The 22,360-nt window shown below is 43.2% G+C and overlaps 5 protein-coding genes across 5 annotated transcripts; 2 read left to right on the top strand and 3 right to left on the bottom strand.

Annotated features, from left to right (window-relative positions):
• Positions 1-181: 181 nt before the first annotated feature.
• On the bottom strand, positions 182-5,570 carry Bfra_003816 (putative phd finger and bah domain protein; the record flags this gene model as incomplete). The annotated part of the gene is made up of 5 exons (XM_037334221.1): positions 182-1,680; positions 1,733-2,126; positions 2,211-4,173; positions 4,224-4,707; positions 4,778-5,570. 5 exons carry the CDS (start codon positions 5,568-5,570, stop codon positions 182-184), a joined length of 5,133 nt encoding a protein of 1,710 aa, XP_037194308.1.
• A 2,552-nt stretch (positions 5,571-8,122) lies between these two features.
• On the top strand, positions 8,123-11,506 carry Bfra_003815 (putative dna-directed dna polymerase protein; the record flags this gene model as incomplete). Its single annotated transcript, XM_037334220.1, is given in 11 exon segments — positions 8,123-8,627; positions 8,642-8,913; positions 8,966-9,148; positions 9,214-9,526; positions 9,586-9,762; positions 9,815-9,928; positions 10,024-10,081; positions 10,130-10,291; positions 10,345-10,788; positions 10,846-11,120; positions 11,220-11,506. 11 exon segments carry the CDS (start codon positions 8,123-8,125, stop codon positions 11,504-11,506), a joined length of 2,790 nt encoding a protein of 929 aa, XP_037194307.1.
• A 396-nt stretch (positions 11,507-11,902) lies between these two features.
• On the bottom strand, positions 11,903-13,528 carry Bfra_003814 (putative fructosyl amine:oxygen oxidoreductase protein; the record flags this gene model as incomplete). Its single annotated transcript, XM_037334219.1, has 3 exons — positions 11,903-12,343; positions 12,613-13,295; positions 13,351-13,528. The coding sequence occupies 3 exons, from the start codon at positions 13,526-13,528 to the stop codon at positions 11,903-11,905; spliced, it is 1,302 nt and encodes a 433-aa protein (XP_037194306.1).
• Positions 13,529-14,099: 571 nt separating this feature from the next.
• On the top strand, positions 14,100-18,495 carry Bfra_003813 (putative c6 zinc finger domain protein; the record flags this gene model as incomplete). The annotated part of the gene is made up of 9 exons (XM_037334218.1): positions 14,100-15,779; positions 16,326-16,429; positions 16,488-16,588; positions 16,640-16,731; positions 16,785-16,828; positions 16,891-16,934; positions 16,990-17,072; positions 17,127-17,395; positions 17,451-18,495. 9 exons carry the CDS (start codon positions 14,100-14,102, stop codon positions 18,493-18,495), a joined length of 3,462 nt encoding a protein of 1,153 aa, XP_037194305.1.
• Positions 18,496-18,541: 46 nt separating this feature from the next.
• On the bottom strand, positions 18,542-19,931 carry Bfra_003812 (putative carbohydrate esterase family 16 protein; the record flags this gene model as incomplete). Its single annotated transcript, XM_037334217.1, has 6 exons — positions 18,542-18,870; positions 18,932-19,271; positions 19,325-19,439; positions 19,500-19,539; positions 19,611-19,739; positions 19,793-19,931. The coding sequence occupies 6 exons, from the start codon at positions 19,929-19,931 to the stop codon at positions 18,542-18,544; spliced, it is 1,092 nt and encodes a 363-aa protein (XP_037194304.1).
• Between the last annotated feature and the right edge of the window lie 2,429 nt (positions 19,932-22,360).

Here is a 22,360-nt window from a genome sequence, read left to right as displayed (position 1 = left end):
GGCAATAATCTATTTTACATTGTGGTTGTCTTTAACGCCACGCTCCTGAAAGAAGATATGACCTCCATAAAACGCCTCAAGTGAAACATTGGAATCATACAATACATGAAAGAGATAAATGTAAACATGTAACAAAAGGCCTAGATACTATGCATGCTTGTATGACTACTCTGCCCTTTCTTCAAGAGAGCAAATTTGCTAGTGATGGACTCGCGCTTGCTCCCCCGTTAACCTGATTGTTATTCGGTCTCACACCACCCAACGGAGGAGGAAGACCATTGGGTGGGGGAGGCAGTCCATTTAATTGCCGGTTGAGCTGTGGACTGCTATGTGGTGGTCCGTGTGGTGGTCCATGTGGTGCACCATACGGACGAGAATGCATCGGCGCATTGTGTTGCGAGAAAGGATGCTCCGGGGCACGAGGAGGCGGTCCGCCATTTGTCAAATGATGAGGAGGGGGTCTACTAGAAGCATACGATCCGTAGCTTCCATTTTGCATATGCATGGGCGGAGGTCCAGGAAGTCGATGAGGAGAGGGCGGATAACCGTTGGGCAAACGTCCATTTTGATGAGGGGATGGCTGTAGACCTTGCACAGGCTGACGATTATGAGGTGGTCCACCCATTTGTGGCGCAACTCCAGGCATCCTTGGTGAATGATTGCCATTGACTTGATGTACGGCAGCGACATTCGTTGGGACTGGAGATTGACGAAGCCAGTTGTTGTACGGGGTGTTGGACGGATACGATGGAGGTTGGGGCGGCCATGGGTATTGATGCGGCGTATGATTGCGCTCAAGCTCGGGCGGAGGAACATTCGCAATGATAGGTGTAGAAGTCGGAATAGGGAGTGGCGCGGGAGGTCTAGAAACCTCGCGATCGCTTGCCATGGCTATAGGCATAGGTGGTGGCGTCGGTATTGGTGTAGGTTGCTTTCGAATTTTCTTCCAATGGCACTGATGGCATTGAAACTCCGTAGGTAGAGGGGCCGGCTTTTTGGTATTTTGGTCCAAGGCTGCGGCTGCGAGTGCAACATGAACTCCACTTCTTTCACCTGTTGGAGCACTAGGTAAATGGCCGTTGGCGAGTCCAGGGCTCTCCGATTTGGTAGGATCGTGATCCAGTATGGCGTTTAAGGGAGCTGCAGGACTGCTAGTTGCAACAGTAGTTTGAAACATCGGCCACCATTTAGGGCTGATGTCAACACTACAAGTGGCACATGTTCTTTCTGCATCGCGCACCGAAAGTGAAGTGCTCAATGGTGAATCCTCAACTTTGACCAACGCTAAAGAAGCACGTCTATTTGTTGTAGGAGTCGATATAGGAGCCCCGGTAGATGTCCGACGATTTTGGGATGTTGGGATATTGACAGAACTGGCGGCTCTGGTAGATTGGTTGACGAGATTCGCTTTCCGAACTGTGCCAGTCAGTGCCAAGTCTGCCTGCTTGAAATTTTGTACATAGAGTTGTAAAGCATTAAGGCCCGTTTCATCAACAATGTCGTGCATGCGATGGACAATAGTCTTGGTTGGTACATGTTCTTTGCACCAGACAGCGGCAGACATGGCGCCATTTTCACCATTGATATTCACAATGTTGTGCTGGTCGCGGCGAGAACCCTTTACCGGAGCGATATCGAAACCCAGAATGTACCCATTCTGGTGCGCACATTCCACGTGCACTGCAATGCTAATTAGTAACATGACAACTCGGGTATGTGTCTAGAATCTTACCTGGTGCTCGACATGAATGGCAATTTACACAGGCACCGCCTTTCTTCTTGCATGCTTTGCAAACCTCATCATATCTACTCGAAGGGATCGATGGAATCCCTTCAGATGGAACTAGAGCTTTCGCATCTCCAAACTTCACTTCGGGTGTGAATACAGCACAGGTGACGTGTACCCAATTGTTATTAGCTGTGCGCTTCAATGGCTCCCGAGGATTGACAGGCTTATTGTATTCTTCCTGCTTCTTTCGAAAGTAGTCTGCAGCTTTCTGCGCATTTTCTCTCTCCACACGATCTCGCTCCCGTTCCTTTTCAGATTTCTTCTTGTGAGAAACCCTGGGCGGTTCCACAAAATCATGCTCTGTACACTCTATCGGGCAAAGCACGCATTTGTATTGCTAAAATCGTGAGTGACAGAACAAATGCAATCAAGAACTCGAATGAACTTACAATTGATACCTTGGGATCTTTATCGTTCTGACACATGTCACAGGTCCATTTGCTGGGGCTTCGGTTATCAACAACGCCATAGCAATTTCGATGCACAGCCATTCTACAATCTTTGCAGGAGAGGTGCTGATCTCCAAATGGTTCCAGCTGGGCGCAAACAGCACATGGAAGAATTTTCGGCTTGGGAACTTCTGGAGGCGGAGGCGGAGGCGGAGGCGGAGGAGGAGGGGGGGAGGAGGTTTCTCTACTATTGGCTTCTTTTTTGGTTGCGCAGGTGTTACTATATTACCGTTTTCGAGCGCAGAATCTGAAGCTTCTTTGTTATCTGGATTGATTTTGACCTTCTTCTTAGGCGGTTCTGACACTGCTGGCACTACAGGTGCAGGTGCAGGTGTGCTAGCAGTCGAGACAGGTGCTGTAGTGGGGAGAGCATCCGTTTGGCCAAACTCTTCGTTTGCAGCTTTGAGTTCTCTGAGATATTCTTCATCCATTTTCCGTTTAGAAGCTCGTCCTCCTGAGGCCGCCATCTTTTTGGCTACTTCATCAACATCTTCATACTGTATCGCATAACGGCGCCAAAGTTCTGCGCATCTTTGACATAATGCCAACACAAGTTGGTTACCTTTCTCCTTTGCGGCTCCTTTGCTATTGGAATTCTCAGGGACAGTAGCACCCACAGGGGTGTTGGGAGCTCGTCTCCATCTTTGCGAGCTTCTTACGGAACAAAATTTGCACTGGAATCCCTTCTTTTTCTGTAAGACTTTGTCGTTGTCAAAGGCTGAATCGTCGTGTTCATCGGCAATGTCATCCTGTAACTTTCCCAAAGCCGCCTCTGCCCTTTTGGCCTCCTTTTTGCCTTTTCGCCCTGAATAATTACCCCATATCTGCTTTCCCCTATCCGTCTTTTTCCATGTATAATAAAATCGCACCACATCAGCAGGGCTCATTGTCTTCACATGTCTTTTAATGCTAAGCCACTCAGACCCAAATTTGGTAACGCCGTCCTCGAATTTTTTAAGCTCGGCAGGACTTGGTTCTGGCTCCTTGAACGACTTCTTGTCGGTTTTCGAAAGTGCGTCAAGTGCTTTGTTTACATCGAACTTGTTTGAATAGAGTAATTGCAGTGCTACATCGAGCAGATTGGTTGAAAATTCAGGCAGGCCTAACGGCTTCGCCATAGCTTTTGCACGAATCATGTAATCATTGACCAATTGCTCATACGCAGGAACATCCAAGGATAAAGCTCTGTCGTCCGTTCCCCGATCAGAATTGCTAGAAGCTTCGCCAACTTCTGGAATTTTAAACTGCAGCGTCGCCGTATTTTTGGGATCATCATTACTTGCATCCTCACCACGATTGATATAGCCATTCGGCTCATCCATTACCCAAATCGGACGTTTTTCTCGAGCAATTTTGTCGGCCTCTAATGCGGCTATAGTTTCTTTCGATAGCTTTGCATCCTTTCTGTGGCTACTGCTTCCTCCCTTGATGTATTTCTTCTTTATTTCTACGGCCTTAACATACTCCACAGGTCTGCCATGCCAAGCTGTAACATTGGCTTGATGACGATTTCCAATCCGAGAGCTGGCCCTTGGATAGATACGATCGTCATAATCCAGTGCATCTTCAACTCTGCAGTGTATACCCAAGTACCGGAAGAGCCATAGGCTTGCTTGATGAACTTGTTCCGCTGTACCTGGGTGAATAGACATTTCGACATCCTGAGAGCCTGATGAGGTGTTCCCATTCGTATCAAGTGCATCACCTACTGTTGTGGGAAGATCATCTTCGTCTTCGTTCATTTCATCGTCTTCGGCTTCAACGATTCCATCTGTAATATTAGGGGTGTTACGAGCCTCAAGTTTCTTTTCTTGGGCCTTGCTGCAAGGTCCACAAGCCCAAGCAAAGCCGCGCGAGGGTTTCTTCAACAATGGCGGATTCACACAGCTCATGTGGTAGGTGTTCAAACAAACCGCACAGTCAACAGAATCGTTGCTATGAGAATGTTAGCGAAATTCGATACTCGAGAATTCTGAAATACACACCTTGCACTGTATCTACAGCAACGCTTACAGGTTTTCACGGCGCTGGTAAACTCCTTGCCACGCCCCACCTCCACGATAATATATTTCCACCTTTCATCAAGGACCTTCTTGACTGAAACAGGTACATTTATGACCTGAAAAACGGGTATAACATCGTAATATCGATGAATGTAACGATCGTACAGTTTATCGTACCAGAAGCTGTCCTTCGTCGTTCTCAAAACATCGAGCCTCTCGACTTCGGCCTTGTGCTTGATCTGACATTTTCCACGTAAGGCTGTGAGAGGACTGATATCGGAGTGCATGGAAGCGAACACTTGACGCGTATCGCTAACCTTCTTTCCTATTTCTTTAGGTCGATAGTACCAGTTGAGTCGTAGTGCATCAATGGGCTCCTTGACATCATTATTGATATGTAAGAATTCCATGATTCGACCAAGATAGTATGGTTCACCGGGAGGTTCACAAACAAGATACACGTGATCTGGCAATGCGTTAGTATTGGAACAGGATTGGAAAAATGGCTGGTAGATCCATGGCCTCAGTATGCGTACCATTGGCTGATAGAACAGTGCCATCATCCGCTACAAGTTTCTCGTCCTTTAAACGTGCCCCACAGTTATCGAAGCTCAACATATTAGAATCATGCATGGCCATGCTGACTCTGGGGGCACCTGTATGTACTGACGAACCATTTTGTACGACATTCTGTGACGAAGTTGCAGTTGCGGCGGTTTGGGCAGGAGGTTTCTTTTTCTTGGAATTCTGAGTCGTTGGTCCCGATGGGTTTGCAGAGAACGTAGAGGTACCAGGGATAGACTCCTTATTATTATTTTGTGCCGTTGCGACAGGCTCCGGTTCTGGAACGGTTGCCTTCTTTGCAATAGATGTCGGTGGCGCATTGTCCGCAGACGTTGAAGGGCGAGAGTCGCTGACCCGAGCGGCCTTGCGCCCCTCTTTCATAGCCGCTGCAATTTCAATATCCACGTCCATCTCCTTGTCTTCTGCATAATTGATTCTTGATGTACCGGTTCGATTGCGCGATCGAGTGCCGTAAGCTGCACCACCGATACCGTTGGCTCCAGCATCCTTATTCGATCGATTGGAGGATGTTGAATTGGTCGCGGTCATAGGCTGAGATTCGAAATCGCGAAGAGCTAACAATTCCTTCTCTAATCCTTTCCCAGGCGCAGCAGTCGAAGCCTTACTTTCAGGCACAATTTCCATCGCATTTACAGCCGGCGAGTCGTGGGCAGCGGATACATTCTCAACCGCATTGCTCTCTTGTGGGGGGAGGGTTTTGGATGAGCCTTCGACGCTGGTGCCAGCATTAATTTCTTTGGTCATGACGATTGCGTCGCGAACAAATTCGTGGCTTGGACAATCGAATCTCAGACTGTGAATTGGAGCGCTTCCCGCGAGAACGAGGTGCGAGAAGCGCTATATACGAGGCTGTCGGACGATTATTGCGAGGTCTCGACCCATCAGAGAGGTTCGAGGTTATGAAATTTCTTAGAGACGAATCGATCTGAAAGATTGAGAACAATATAGTTGGGGGGTGAATTTTTTGATATCGTAGAAAGGGTGGATGCGGAAGGACCACAGGATGACAATGAGTAGAACTAGAGACGAGGCTATTTGTGAGCTCTCAAAAACATATATATTAACTGGAGGGATGCACCAACCCTAGACAAATGATCTAAATTGGGTAATATATTACTCTTCACAGACGGAGGATGTAATAAGATGATGTTGAAGTGAATTAAAGGTTCCGCAAGTGTGAGCTAAAAGGAATGATAAAGTTTTGGATGAATGATTTGGTAGAAATTTGAGGTTTGGGTGAAAGTAAATGTGAAATGGGTGGAAGAGAGTTGGGTGGTAGGAGCAATGTGATGGTTGTAAAAGGTGGTTCTATACCTTGCCGTATATTTGAAAAGAGAGATATTAGGTAGGTAGGTAGATACCAGGAAGATATTTAAGTTGGTAAGAATAGATGGGGTGGGTTGCACGGATATGGAAAAGCTTTTGGGAGAGGATACAGATCTGATAGATATTCCTACTAGGTAGGTAGGTAGTTCAGTCTATTCCTGTCCAGTTCTAGTCCATAAACTCTTTTTCCGTATTTCAATGTTCAAGGAGGAGAAGCGATGCAGCGGTGGTAATCAGTCGGGACTCTCCAAGGACATTGGCTGAAGCAATGATAAATAATTGATGTAACAAATGGTGGTGGTGAAGGTGATGGTGATGGTGATCACTGGGTGTTGATGAAGACCGGCGTGAGGCATGAAGAAAGCATGGCATGAAGCGATGCTAGTAAGCAGGTGGTATGTATGTGTATGTATGTGTATGTATGTAGGTAAGAAAAGATGGGAATGAGAATGGGAACGGGAATGGGAATGGGAGTTTTTTGTTGGCGAAACAAAACGATATGGTGCGGCGCTAATTGGTGCCTGCATAGAATTCACAACCCTTTCTTCCCTTTCCCGCTGGGTATGTATGGGAGCAAGAGGCGGGAGGCGACTTGAAGAATTCCATTCCTGGCATGGTACGATATAAATTTGTGACGGACAGTAGGTAGGTATGTAGGTAGGTAGGCAGGCAAACAGAGTTGCTTCACAAGTCCGATAATCAACATCGTATGTATGTAGGGAGGATGGGAAAGGTAGGTAGGAATATATTGATAACATTCAACAATATACACACATTGGATATCACCTAGATACTGACTGATATATATCACTTTTATTATCTAGATGCTCTTGGACGTTCTAGGTAGCATGCATATACATAATATACATAGTATACATAGTATACATATCATACACATATCATACATACATCATATACACACCTGCACCCACGCACACATGCACACAACACACTTCATATCATTCCACAAAAAGGGTGGAAAGTATAATTGATATATACATACATACATATATCTACACAGGACGGAAGAGAAAATAAAATAATTCATGACTTTTACATAATCCAAAACATACAAAACATACAAAACATACAAAACACACAAAGTCACTCACTCAATACCTCAGATCCCAAATACTGACTACTCTGGCTCCAATACCAACAATTGATTGCTCGAGTCATAGCTGTGCGTACTAGGTAGATTTGGTGTTACAGAACCATCAGGTAGAACAATGTACAATCCATCAATCGAACTTTTTAGGATCTCGAACTTCCAAAATGCTTGAAGTCTCCACTTTACAAGCGGGGGTAGTGAGAGATATCCTTGCTAGCTCAAGCTGGGAAGCCCCGGTACGCCGATGGCTGGCTTGGATCAATCACGTGTGCTTTTTTCCAACTCTCCCCACCATTCAGGTTGCATCAATTGATGGACCTCCCTCCATCCATTAAGTCCATCGATTGAGGCTTCCATCTCATCGTCAGCCATTCATTGTATTGCCAGTCACAAATAAGAACCAAAACAAAGAGGAAAAGATTCTTACCGACCGACTCGGTATGATAGAGCAAAGGTTGGAAGAAGTCAAATTTCACAAAGACATGTCTATATCATCATTCACTGACTCATTCTTTGGCTTGCTTACAAATAACTTCTTCTTCCAATTGGGTACATTGCTCCGTTGACTTGATTTGGCCCTTCTCCCCCCCCAAAAAGTCACAGAAGGTTCTTCGGGATCTAGAACTACCTACCTGCCTACCTACTTTAGGTACATGGATGCTTCCAGTATTTTGCTACAGTACAACCTGGCGTCAAAAGTTCCCTTTTTGATCCTCTTCTCTAACTACCTACCCACGTCTATCATTTCAATCATCGCCTTCTGTCTTTCCTTGTGGTTTGCGTCTTAAATGGCTTATTGCTTTCTTCATGTTTCTTTGCAGAGCATCTTCAATCCACTTTGCCTCGATCCAACTTGGAAATGAAGAAGTCTAATGCAACACGGTCTGATCTGTATCACAAAACTACCATAGATGCAACAAGGGTTGCGTCTACAACAATTTCCCGCGTCGCTGTGAAAAGAACATTGGATGAGTTGAATGATTCCAAAGAATCACGGGAAACACCATCTCCCGCTTATCATCCCCATATCGAAACTGACCTCACTAGGCAGGGGGATTTTAAGCGCCCAAATCTCAAAAATATAAATCCGGGTGCTTTAAAAGCAAGTGAAATTGATAATGTTACTGTCCAGAATTATTCCGAGTACTCACAAAGAAGGCAACTGGCTTTGACGCCAACCCCTACACTGAATCCCTTGCTTGATCTATCACACCCTGCATATCAATTACCAAATCAACTAGTCGAAAATTTTGCTGCCCTGGGAATCAAATCTATATACCCATGGCAATCCGAATGTCTCCTTCGTAGTGGTACCCTTGCTGGACAACGCAATTTGGTCTATACTGCTCCTACGGGGGCGGGAAGTCACTTGTTGCAGATGTCCTCATGCTCAAGAAGATTATACAAAACCCGGAGAAGAAAGCTCTGTTGGTGTTGCCTTACGTTGCATTGGTTCAAGAGAAACTTCGATGGCTCCGAAGAATTGTCCAGGGGATCTGCAAAGAGACCTCTGTGCGGGAATCAAAATGGCCATCCATGTGGCGAAACCGAGGGGATGAAAACTCCATTAGGGTTACAGGTTTCTATGGTGGCAGCAAGTCAAACGCAGCATGGGCGGATATGGACATTGCTGTGTGCACCATTGAGAAGGTGCGTCGATATAAATACTTTCGCACTCACAGTCATTGATTAATAAGTATAGGCAAACTCGCTCGTCAACGCGGCCATTGATGACTGCTTCATCGGAAATCTTGGTGTTGTAGTCATGGACGAGATACATTTCATAAATGATGAAAGCCGTGGATACATACTGGAGTTAATGGCTACAAAACTTCTTAGCCTAGAACAAGGCGTACAGATCGTCGGTATGAGCGCAACGCTCGACGTAAGTCTCACTTTTCCTTTGTTTTTGTGGTTGTCTCATGGGAAGAGCTATCTGACCAAACAAAGAATGCAGACTTGCTCGCTAAATGGCTCAATAACGCCAAATTTTACATTTCCAACTACAGGGCTGTTCCTGTAGAAGAGCATCTGGTCTTTGAAAATGCTGTATATCCGGCTTCCAGTTCGAACAGATTTTACAAGACAGCTTCGCAACTGAATTCTCAGAACTCAGACAACTCGACACAGGCGCTTCCGGATCCCCATAGGCGAATACAGACTTCACAGCACAAAGAGCTTAGCAATCCCTTGATAAACTCCGTCGTTGCTTTAGCCAATGAAACCGCCAGAAGTGGCTACGGTGTGCTAGTATTTTGCAGCAGTAAGTTGGCCCATTTGTCTGCTCTGCCGTATCGTAATACTAAGTCTACCGAATAATAGGTCGACTGGGTTGTGAAAGGGATGCACTTCTGATAAGCCAAGTGCTCCCTTCGATGGATGCTATTGACCCGCTCTTGATGAACAAACGACGCGATCTTTTAAATGACTTAAGGGACACAAGTAGTGGTCTTGATCAAGTCCTTGAAAAGACGATCTTAATGGGCGTGGCCTTTCATCGTAGGTATTTTCCATCCTCTAATCTTTGGATTTCTCTGACACCCACCCACAGATGCTGGTCTGACTACAGAGGAGCGCGACTTGGTTGCAGCTGCCTACGATGAAGGCGTATTGAAAGTCATGGTAGCGACCTGCAGTCTTGCGGCCGGCATCAATCTTCCCGCCCGTGAGTTATCTTTCGGTTCCAAAAAGCTCCTGATAATTTCAACACAATCAGTATTTGTTGATCCGAACGTACTACGGAGACTGACAGTTCAATAGGGCGGGTGATATTGCATGGGGCTAGAATGGGATCTGATCTAGTCGGTCCTTCAATGCTGTAAGTACCTTACTTATCACAACTAATTACAAATGCTAATCATTGTAGTCGACAGATGAGAGGTAGAGCTGGACGTAAAGGGAAGGATGAAATTGGCGAGACATATCTCTGTTGTCAAAAGTCTGACCTCGAGGCCGTCGCGGAGCTTATGGAAGCCGAAATACCTTCAGTGGAGAGCTGCCTCGTGCCAGGCAAGCGAGGTATAAAACGGTAAAAACTCTCTTGTAAATCTTCATTAGGTACTGGTATTAATAGGTAGACAGGGCTTTACTTGAAGTAATAACTACAAAGTTAGCTACAAGCAGCGAATCGATCGACGACTACGTGAAAAAAACTCTCCTATGTCATACGATTGATCAAGAAGAGTTAAAATCCATGGTTGAAATAACCCTTAAAGATTTACTCGAAAGTAAACTCGTAGAACAGACCAAATCCTATTCATACGAAGCTACACGTCTGGGTCAAGCTGTTGTGGCTTCTTCTCTCGCTCCCGAGGATGGCTTGTTCGTCCATAAAGAATTACGGAGATCTCTTGAAGCCTTTGTACTAGATGGCGAAATGCATGTGCTTTACACCTTCACACCCGTTCAGACTATGCAGGGCAATATCAACTGGCAAATCTTCCGTAAGGAAGTTGATATGCTTGATGAAAGTAACTTAAGGGTTCTTGGTTTCGTTGGACTTAAGCCGTCATTGATCAATAAAATGTATGTTTATTAACTGCTATGAGTTTATCTATTGCTCAACATTTGACTTTCTCTTAGGGCACAAGGGGGATCGATGAGAGAGTCCACACTGGAAGAAATCGAGATAGCGAGGGTATACAAGAGATTTTATACCGCTCTACAACTGCGAGATCTTTGTAACGAAATGCCAGTTCATGCCGTTGCTCGCAAATACGACTTGCCACGAGGAATTATACAGAATTTGGCGCAAACGTGTCATGGCTTTGCTGCAGGAATGATAAAGTTCTGTGAGAAGATGGATTGGGGAGCACTAGCTGCGGTGCTTGATCACTTCTCCGATCGTCTAAAAGCTGGTATGTCCTTCATTCTGTCACAATAACTGTGTAGACAACTCCAGATTTGAATTTTCTAGCTTTCTGAATACTCTTACTCGCTTACCTAACAAGCAATAGGCGCTAAGTCCGACCTACTCGCTCTAACGGAAATCACATTCATCAAAAGTCGAACAGCAAGGATCTTCTGGGACAACGGCTATAAAACAGTTGGGGCGGTTGCAGGTGCAGACTTGAAGGAACTAATACCAGTACTTCTGATGGCCCAGCCGAAAAAGTTGCGGCTGGCGTCCGATGATGAGAAAAAGTACCATGCAAAACTTCTTGCGAAAGCGACAAAGATTGTTGAGTCAGCGAATCGAATATGGGAACGGCAGATGCAGCAGGAGATCTATGAAGAAGATTAACACAATCGACTAGAAAAAGATTTATTGGGCTGCTCAAGGATATTCACACCATAAATACGTACATAGAGCGTGTCCATAGGTGAGAAGGACATGTAAAATCTGTCGTGATTCAATTTGAGTCAATTTTCAGTGCCGAAAGTCCAGCGAGAGATAGATTCAATGGTATCATGTGACATAAGATCCCTAAGATCGGAAAGCCTCAAATTGTAACGTATAATTCTGCATAACTATTCATTGATGCTAATAAAGCAAATGATCTATATAAACCTGTGTTTGAGGGGTAAACATGTTCATAGTGTATAGACTTTTCGTGAGAACCTCAGCACAATAATGCGCTCGCGGGTTCCATAAGATTTCCAAGGGCTTTGCATGTATCATGTGCCACGATAGCCAGCTCTATCTAGTATGGAGCTCCGTCCATTCTCTGACGTCCTGAAAGTTCATAATTTCATTTGGTCCCCCAAATCTTCCTTGCAAATCCTTCCAATTCCTATTCACTGCCGTTTCAGGTCGCCATCGGAAGGCGTTCTTCAGCTTCGGATCTAGTATCCCTTCCATCAAATCGGTAACAAATCCTCCAACTGAAGTAATGTGCATAAAGCCGTGTCCGCTTCCGCCAACCGCCAGAGTTAGCGAAGCGTATCCCGGAGGAATATCGATGAGAAATGCCCGGTCAGGGGTGTCAGCGCACCAACATATTCGAGCAAAGGATAACGGGCGATCTGCGAGATGAGGCATGGTTTCTAGCAGAAATTGCCGAATTCTCTTTGACGAATCTATAGGGATCTGTTGTTTTGAAAATGGAATGCTCCTGGTTTTGCCATCTGGTCCTGTGATCTGAAACATGATTCGTCAGCCCTTACTACCATGCTGCATTTGGAAGTGTTGCTTTTAACTGAAGCTGTTTTAAGACCAGGAGAAAGGGTCGAAAGCCAAGCTTGCATAACTTCAATGTGCAACACTCATTGAAACGCCGATTCAAATCTGAGGATTTGATTTCATCAACCCTCATATGAAGGTGCAAAAATCGAAAACCCTTCTAGGCTTCCTTTCTGGTATTCTGAACTTTTCTCCCCATAGCAAGACTAGGCAATAAATGGACTTACCCAGTTGCAATAGCCAGGATGCTCATCACATATCTTGAGCTCGTGATTGTCTTCGTCTGGTTCCATGAAAAATCCTTTCTCTATATTGAAGAGAACTGGCAGGTTCTTGTACAATTTTGTCTCATCCTCCGACATCTTGATATGTCCTAGAGTCCAGGCTGTCGGCCGAAGCTGATCCTTGAAGTCGAAAAGCGCATCGGCTCCAGCCCCAGCAGCAAGTATTGTCCTATCACCCCGATGTTCCTTTCCATCAGCAGTCTTAACACCTGGTACGTCCCCATCTTCATAAATGAGACTGATGACGGCACCTTCAGGTGAACCGGTAATGAACTTCACCCCAAGCCTATCAGCCTCTTTTGCTGCGCTTTCCAGTGCTTTACGAGCATGTACCCAGCCGGCGCCTGAAGACTTGAACACACCTCTCCAGCCGGGAAACTCGCCTGTCAACACTCCGGGAGGCATCGTCTTTCTGAAGTCCTCTGCGGTCTTTAGTCTTACAAACCCAGACTTTGAGTCGGGCAGCTCTCGCTTTTCAACCTGCTCCAATGCAGCTGGCGTGTCTGCAGCTACGATATACCCAGTGGCATGGTAGTAAGGTTTGAATACTGGATCATTTAACCAGCCTTCCGTCGCTTTGTTAAGCAAAATCATAGAAATATCATCTTCGCCCTCTGTGAAAGAGCCTATGTATGTCAGTGAATTTCCTATGCATTCATAAAATCCCATTGCAATAGTTACCTTGTTCTACAATCTTATTGACATCATTCCCAGCGGATATTGGGGATGGTATTGGATATGCATCGAATATTGTGACATCTACATAACCTCGACGAGCTAAGTGGAGAGCTGTAGATACAGCCCAAGTCCCACCTCCCACAATGAGGATTCGAGATGATTTGGTAAGTTCGGTCGGCATGATTAGAATTGGGAAATATTTCACCAGGTTACAATTTCTTCGATTGGGAGTTTGGGTATACTATTATATATCTACGTCGATACTCTCATGAAAATATATTGAATAGAGGTGATAGGTAGGTTGAACACAACTGCATGCCACTTCGCTTGGACCTTCCCACCCACTTTCGATCTATCTATCTATCTGTACTGTACCCCACCCCACCTCGCCCACTGAACGGCCACTCCAAACATAATCTTACAAATAATCTGAGTAACGGTATCTGTTCCGGTGTGTCTACCCAGTATCCTGTATCAAAAATTTCCCGGTTCTCTTGATGGTTTAATCGATTGATGGTTCGGCTTTGATTAAAATCCACTGTACATGTAATCGTCCTGTCTCCGCTCGACGATCACCGCCAGAGATCCAACAACTTTCTATATCTACGTTGGTACAAGGACGAATTGTTTGCAACCTTACACCAATGCTCGGCGAAACTTATCAGCTGCTATCTCACTATCACATTTTCGAAGTTTTTTCTCCACTTCCTTCACTTCCTCCGCCTCCTTCATTTCGATGCTCGATGTAAATCATGCCACGACGTAAATCTCCTGACACGGGTAAATGTAAGGCCTCTCGTACCAGAAGCCTGGGTGGATGCAACACCTGCCGAAGAAGGAAAGTTAAATGCGGAGAAGAAAGGCCTAAATGTCAACGATGCGCTAGCACTGGATATGACTGCAAATACAACCTCGTCTTGAAATGGCAGGAGGAATTTGCCAGAAGAGGTGCAGCCTTTGGTCGATCCGGCGTATGGAAGAAACTTGACCACCAAGGATCGACTTCGGATGTTCATCAATCTCCTTCTTACGATCTCTCGTCTGAAATGGTTACACAGTGCTATATCCCGCACATATCGCATCATCATTTTGTAAACGGGACTGTCGAGAACTTTCACATAATGTTGTCATGTGATCAAGACGACCCAGCCGGAGTTGAACGTGAACTAATGAATACTGCCGTCGAAGTCACTACTTTTACTTCTCCTAGATTGAAGTATATTCCAGCCTTTACAGCAGTACCTCCTAGATACCTTGTCTCATCTCCTATCATATCATCGTTTCCTCATGTGGATGACACAAATACAACTCTTCTGTTCCAATATTATGTAGACCGTCTATGTCCGCTAACAACTGCCAATCAGTCCACAAACTCACCATTCGCAACAATAGTTCTCCCTTTCGCATTGAGTACATCGCAATCTACCCTGCAATCTCTTTTAGCACTTTCGGCGTGTCATAAGAGTAAAACAGATGCATCCTGGGGACCGGTTGCCATGCAGCTTAAGGCGCGGACTCTTCATTTCTTGCGAGGGAGACTCGATCAAGGAGACTCCGTAGAGATATCAAGAGATCCCGAAATTATTACCATAAGTATGATCATGTGCTTGTATGAAATCATCAATACATGCGATGAACAGTGGGTAGTTTACCTTCGAGGCGCGCGCGATATTATCCGGATCCGAAAACAATTCCCATTACTAGCCACTGAAAAAAACCAATGGCAGCCCCTCCTTTCATTCTCAGAACGCTTCTTTGCATACCAGGATGTCCTGGGACGAACAGCATGTGCCGGTGTACCGAATTTCAAGAGTTGCGCTTGGACATCCAAAGCTCACGAAATCGATATATCGATGGGCTGTTCCCCAGAACTCTTCCATATATTAGGGTCAATTACAGATCTGATCAAACTGAAACGTAAAGATCCTATGTGTGCTTCTGGAGATTTATTTATCAACAAAGCTGCAGTTCTGGAGCAACGACTCGATGGTCTCGTTCAGACCGTACATCAGGATGATGACTGTGTAATTTTGCACTCGGCAGAATTGAAGCGACAGGCGACTATCTTATATCTTCACTGCACTTTGTACAACGCATCGCCTAGCACAGTTTCGGTTGTCAGGCGAATCCCTGAAATTCTTCAAATCATTTCCCTGTGCCTAGACAGTGGCCTTGTAACAAGTTTGACATGGCCTATTTTCGTTGCGGCAGTGGAACTCAATCCACTAGATGACATAATCGTGGTTAACAATAGATCTCTGTCTGGGAGAGCATTTATTCTCAGTACATTGGCAGTAATGTCAACTTGTACCATTGCGAACCTCGAGAGGACTAGATCAGTCATTGTTGATGTTTGGCAACGCAGAGATTTGTCTCTGTTAGCAAACACGACACAAGGCGTTACAAGCGACTGGGAGGAGTATGTTGAGCCTGTTAGTATAAATTTAAGTCTTGGGTAATGGAAGACACTATACTTAGTCAAGTCCTTTCATGGAAAGATTGGTTTAAAGTCCCTTCCGACCAACCGAACCTGGATAGGCAAGACACGCAGTGACTTCGAGCTGGCCACACAAGGATACATGGTAATTGTGATTTGCATATCTGAAAAAGTGTTGAAACCACTCATCGATAATCTTCTTCTATTCGAAAAACAACAATCCAATGATTTCCGCGTTTGAAATGAACAACACAACCTAAATAGTCTAGCTATTTCTGGCTGGCTATTTCCTGATTAGATTCGGATGACAGAGAGCAAACAAGAGTGTATTATATGCATAAAGAAAGGCGTTCATCGCGGTAGCTGTTCCTAGATTCCTGTTCCCAGACTCGAGTCGAACAATTCTCTTATCATGGTCCCAGAAAGACGGATCAATCGTACAGTCTTATCAATTGGGGCCAACGTTGGAGCGGATCTAAGCTACCCCCACCTTGGATAGCTAATGGAAGTCTGAAGCAAGCCCCCACTTTTTCACATCAAGGTCAGATGCGGAGTAAAGCTCGCTTCTCGCCTGGACCTTCATGATGTAGCCAAGCTAAAAGATCAGCCATTCAATTGGTATTCTATGATCGATTATTGGGATACGTGAGATATGCCTGATTCGGAAATCGGCAAGTGACAGACGACAGATACATATATAAAGATGCTCTCCTTTGTCAACAATGTACTCTGTAAACAGGTCTACACCCAATATGTCTCAAGTTCCAATCGAAGATGTTCCAGGTACCGAATATCTTATCGACGGTAACCACCTCATCACCTCACTGCCTTTTCAATCGCTCACTGAATATATAGTTGATCACTCAGTGGATCATTCTCACTCAGGAGGGGTTTCATCGAATATTGTCATGATTCCTCGGCCCACGACCTGTAGTGGAGATCCCCTGGTATGATTTTTTGTTGAAATATGACTAGCATTGCTTTGCTGACACTAATCAAGCTTTGGCCGCGATGGAAGAAATACTACCAATTGTTCCTTGTTGCGTAAGTTTTTTACTTGCCTAGAAATTTGTGGGCCAAAGTGTGTTCAACTGACTTATGGTCAGACTCTATGCTTGTGCATTCAGTTTCGGAGAAAACACCCTCGGAGGTACATAAAGAAAGTGTTGATCATTGGGTTTATGTTCACTGACGTGTAACACCAGCTGCTTGGGAGACTATATCCAAGGATACAAATGTTAGCCTCACTAACATGAATGGCGGTTCAGCTCTCAACTACTTACTACTGGTTGGTTGTGCAATCAAAAGTATCATTTGGCTCTCTTTCTAAAACAATTTACAGGGCTTCTGTAACATATTCTGGATACCTGCAGCTAAAAGACTTGGTAACAGATTTGTGTTTCTGGCAACGACCCTAATTTGCATGTGTGCCGGTATTTGGCTAGGCAAATTCCAAGGTACTGGAGAGTGGATGGGTGCCATGATCTTGAATGGCTTGGGTACATCAGCATATCAGGCTGTAATTCAATTAACCATATTCAACATGTTTTTTGTTCATGAACGTGGCAGAATGCTCGCAGTTTATCTGTTCGGGCAACAACTTGGATCCATGTAGGTTCAGTCGATATCATAAAAACGACGAGGATTAAAGCTCACCGTTCCATAGCCTTGGTCTCATCTCTGGAGGTTCTATCGCCGATGGCCCTGGATGGAGATGGAGTCAGTACATTGTGGGCATTATCGATGGCGTCTTATTTTTGCTCCTATTTTTTTCCTTCGAAGAGACGACATTTCCGCGCTTTCTATTCTCCTCCACAGGCACAGATCGAGATCGAACTGTTGCACCAGCAACTTCTGGCACGGGTAAGGAAGATCTGGAGATGTCAAATACGAGGCTATCGCACAGTTCCACTTCGGCAGAATTGCCGTCTTCATTGTTTCCAAGAAGAACCTACCTCCAAACCCTCACGATATGGGCATACCAGTCAGATGATACGACAACATACTGGGACTACTTCAAACGTCCCTTCTTCCTGTGGTCGTTTCCTACAGCTGTTATTCCGGGGTTCATCTTCGCTTTTGGATGCACAGCTGGGATAGTATCCTTCAATACAGTATCAGAGATCTTTTCCTCTGATCCATATGACTTCTCATCAACGACCGTTGGCCTTATTTGTTTCGCAACTCTCATCGGATCTACTATCGGTTACTTCACTGGAGTGTTATCTGATCATATTGTTATTTTCCTTGCCCGCCGCAACAAAGGAGTCAAAGAGCCTGAAATGCGTCTCTGGACCCTTACCGCAAGTTTCGTATATGCGGCTGTTGGGTATATGCTCTATGGCTGGGGTGCTCAGACGCAGGCAAGCTGGGTCGCAGTTTCGATTGGCTTGGGAGCTCTAATTGCTCAGCAAGTAAGCGCCTGCACAATCGCCACCGCATATGCAATGGAATGTTTCCCCGGTCTTGCCGGTGAGCTAGTAGTTATATTGGCAATGTGCAGCTCCATGGTCAATTTTGCAATTTCATACAGTGTACAGCCCTTTATCAATGCTACAGGATACGGCTGGGCATTTTTCTTTTTTGGAATGTGCGTTCTAGCTAGTATATCTGGTGGGGTGCTTCTTATGACCAACGGAAAGAATTGGAGAAGGAAATGTGCTCCAAGGTATCGACAATATATAAACGAGACAACCATACCGGTCTCTTGAATCGAATATACACAGAATAAAGTTTATCAGCGTGCAGTTTTCTCATCTACCAGAATATACCTTTCAAGAGTGAGGCAACCCCTTGTGCAACTAGTTTGTGAACGATCTGGCTAGGATGATAATCATTCCACCATAAACAGCTAACACCATCCGCATTTATACAGGTGGCATCGGCCGAGCCATACGCTGTAGGGTTGTTGATTGCGTTTAGGAAAGGAGCTTGGGTATCATATACCCAGGTCTTAGACCCAGCATTTGCAGCTTTGAATGCTGCTACGCGTGAAGCTAAAGCCGCATTATATTGAGATATAGCGGTCGCCAGAGAAGCTTGCACAGCTGTCCCTTCAGCTATGAAGAGAGGGCTATCTTGGGTTGCTTTGTGTATCGTCAGTTTTTGATATTCCTCTTTCGAATCCCAATCAAGAAGGGGACTCACGCGGAACGGTTAAAAACAGAAAGTTCCGGCCTCCCACATTGTAGAGTCGCTGGATTTCTGTAAAGTAGGAATCCATGATCTGACCGAGTAGCGTCGTGTAATTTGAAACATACCACGCGTTTCCAACATCATTAACACCTATCCAAATGCCAAAAAGCGTATTGCCAGAGGACCAAGGCCCAGATGGAATGTATTGAACAAACTGGTCTACTTGATCAATGAAGGATAGTACGGTGGTTGCAAATGGTGCAACAAGCGATGCGTTAGTAGTTGCGCCTCCCGCAGCAAAGTTGTATGACAACATGAGCGTATTGTTGTAAGTTTCAACGAGATACCCAATCTACATGGTTTGCGTTAGCGAATGAGCGTTTTCAAGATTTTTATGTTACATGCCCAATTGAACCCGCCGGTGGTCGTGTAACCTTGAAGATTGGGATTTCCAAGGGGGTTGCCAGCAGCGGGTTGGGTCAGGGTCGGATCAAAGCCTGTTTGGGAGTATGAGTCGCCACTGATTTTGGAGTTAGTGGGATTCGAATTCGGATGAACAAATGATTGTAATGTTACGTACAAAGTTATGAAATACTCTACGGCTGCAGTCGATGTGGGGCCTAAGCAACTCATTTATAAGCTTATACAAGGGGTAGATAACTGGAACGACACATATATGTAAGGGTCTTACTTTTTGTAGTAGAGGTCGAGGTCGAAGATACTTTTGTTGTTAATGTTGTAGACGTTTTCGAGGTTATTGGAGCACTTGTTGTTGTCTTCGAGCTTGAAGTACTGCTAACTGCTCCCGGAAGACACTGACCTAGAGAAAGCAATGAGCACGCTGTAATGCAATATTGTCTAGGAAAACAGTACTATAGTATGGGTTCTGGTAAACACAAGTGCTTCCTATAGCACAAGTTGTTGCACCCGTCCAGCTCGAACCTCCGCATTGACCATACACGGCCTGCTGAGCGGCCGCTGCTGCCACACATAGGAGTAGAGGAAGAATCATTTGTGCAATCAGATTGGAAATTATAGCATCAAATTACGGACACAAAGCATATGAACCCACAGAAATCTCGAAGAGAGCACTCCTGTTTATAGATGGTCTTCAACAACAAGCCTAGGAATAGTGATACGTGTCCTTATCAAGAATGAGTATTTATCCCACCAGTACCATAAAATCAATTCCACAAAAACCGGATGAATTATTTGGATCTGAGTTACGACTCGATATGGTGATGAGTTCCGTCCAATAGGGATCGTCAGAAAGTCGGCTACGAGGGGCGAGAGCCGTCGACACCGGATTCTCGGTCCGGCCACTATAATTAGATTCGTTAACTTTCGTATACACGATAATGAAGGAAAAGTTTAACCTCTAAACCAAGAGTCTCTAGAATAGTCATTGGGGAAAATGGATCTCCAGACTATAAATTCATGTAAAATCGTTGTCTTATTGACCACTGTAATAATCTTGAAATACTAGAATTCTTAGTCTTCATTCTTTTCCCTGAACGATCAATATTATTGAATATACCATGCAATGAAACTCGAACACGATTATGTTTATAATATAATATGACTTCACCTTAATGCTTATACTATAGACACTCTTATATTCCGGACTCTTTGAAAACCCTAAGTATTATTATTATTATTATTATTATTATTATTATTATTATCAACTCAACAGGTTATTTTCAGACTATTAAAATCGATCCCAATGATTTTGTACCATTTTAACTTTAGTATTCGATTATAGACTCGAAAAAGAAAGCTTAAACCGACTTTAAGAGTGTCAGGGTGAAACTTTAGATTTCTGAATGATATGAAAGAAATATAAATTATTATGAGGTTATTATTGGGTTTGAGAAAGAGATAAATTAATTTTTTTTCAATGAATTTTGGACTCAATTACTTCTCAAAAAGATATATAAGATATACTTGCTTTCTAAGAATTTAATTTTTTGACTTATAAATGTGAAACTCCCAAAGACCCATGTATTTATAAGAAGCTGGAGTACATTATGAAGAATATAAAATTTTTATATTATTGTTTAGGAAACTGACCTGAAATAGGACTACAATTATATTAAATCGTACATTACATTTTTTAGTATTCAGAATCCAAAACATCATTCTTATATCATTATAATTGATGTCTGTTTATTCTCATACTATTTATATTCTAATCTATCAAATCTAGATTTTAACTTCGAACGCTCAATTATGTTTTTTAACTCTAGATTTTACAGATTTTATTCTTCTAACTTTATATTATAGATTTTAAAATTTGATATTGAAAATCCTAATTCCAACTCTTATAGATAGACTTATTTTTTTAATTCTGTGAAGGTTAGAAGTAATAAGGAAATCACACATATCTTCAGTATTTATTTATAATTTCTTTTTAGAATATATATCTTTATTTGGATTATATGATTCTAAAGATACTGAGCTTCAAGAAGGTTTTTTACAATTGAATAGAAAATCTGACGTTGTGTAAATATTGAAAACTCTTGAAAAGAAACGTCTCAATGATGATTTAAATCAATTATTCAAAAATCAGAAAATGTCAATTGAAAACGAAGTCAAAACTCGAATTTGAATAATACACATAATATTATATACTGGAAATCTATACATCTCGCTTTTGCTTACTTCTAATTTGAAAAAGAAGCTCAAAGCATCATTTGTTTAAGAAATCCAAGAGATGAGAGAAATTTCTTTTTTAACAAACTTCCTAATTTTTTGGTAAATCTGTAAATCTATAATAAGATTTCTGATCCTTCTGCTTATACCACCCGAATTTTTGAACCCATTAACTGTTTCAAGAAATGAAACTAGTTTTTGATTAATTGATTTCTTTAGTAGATAAATGTTCCTAATTTTTGGAAAAATCAATTACAGAACTTTCAATTCATATAATTGCTATATACTTTTAACTCCTATTTCATTAATAATTTGATAGTAACAAAAGTAATATATCAATTGATTTTATTTTCATATAAAAAGCTTAAATACCTTATTCTAATTTAATGAATCAGCTTCTGGTTATAAATACTATCCTAAAATGTATATGTAAGAACTATATTTTATAATAAAATGATAAACATACTCAGAGCCTTCAATTCTCTTCTTTTACTATTGAGATTATACAATCCTTTATTTAGAGTTCCTTCATTAAATTAATTGATTATTATATGACTAAACTTGACAACTCAAACTCTGAAATATTATACTGTAACAAATCATAAATGAAAGAAGATGGATTCAGTAATAAATTTCGCAAAATAAAATATATAGAATTGATACGAGAAACAGTGAATAGGATTTATCCATCTCCAAAATGAGAAAATAAGTCGATTGATTTTTCAATGGAATTCCAAATCTATCATTCATAGGAAGGCATAGTTTAAGACAGATACTTTATCATATTAC

Source organism: Botrytis fragariae (assembly GCF_013461495.1).
Source record: "Botrytis fragariae strain BVB16 chromosome Unknown tig00000045, whole genome shotgun sequence".
NCBI lineage: Eukaryota > Fungi > Ascomycota > Leotiomycetes > Helotiales > Sclerotiniaceae > Botrytis > Botrytis fragariae.
The sequence above is the reverse complement of the archived record's forward strand: the minus strand, read 5'-3'. Positions and strand labels throughout refer to the sequence as shown.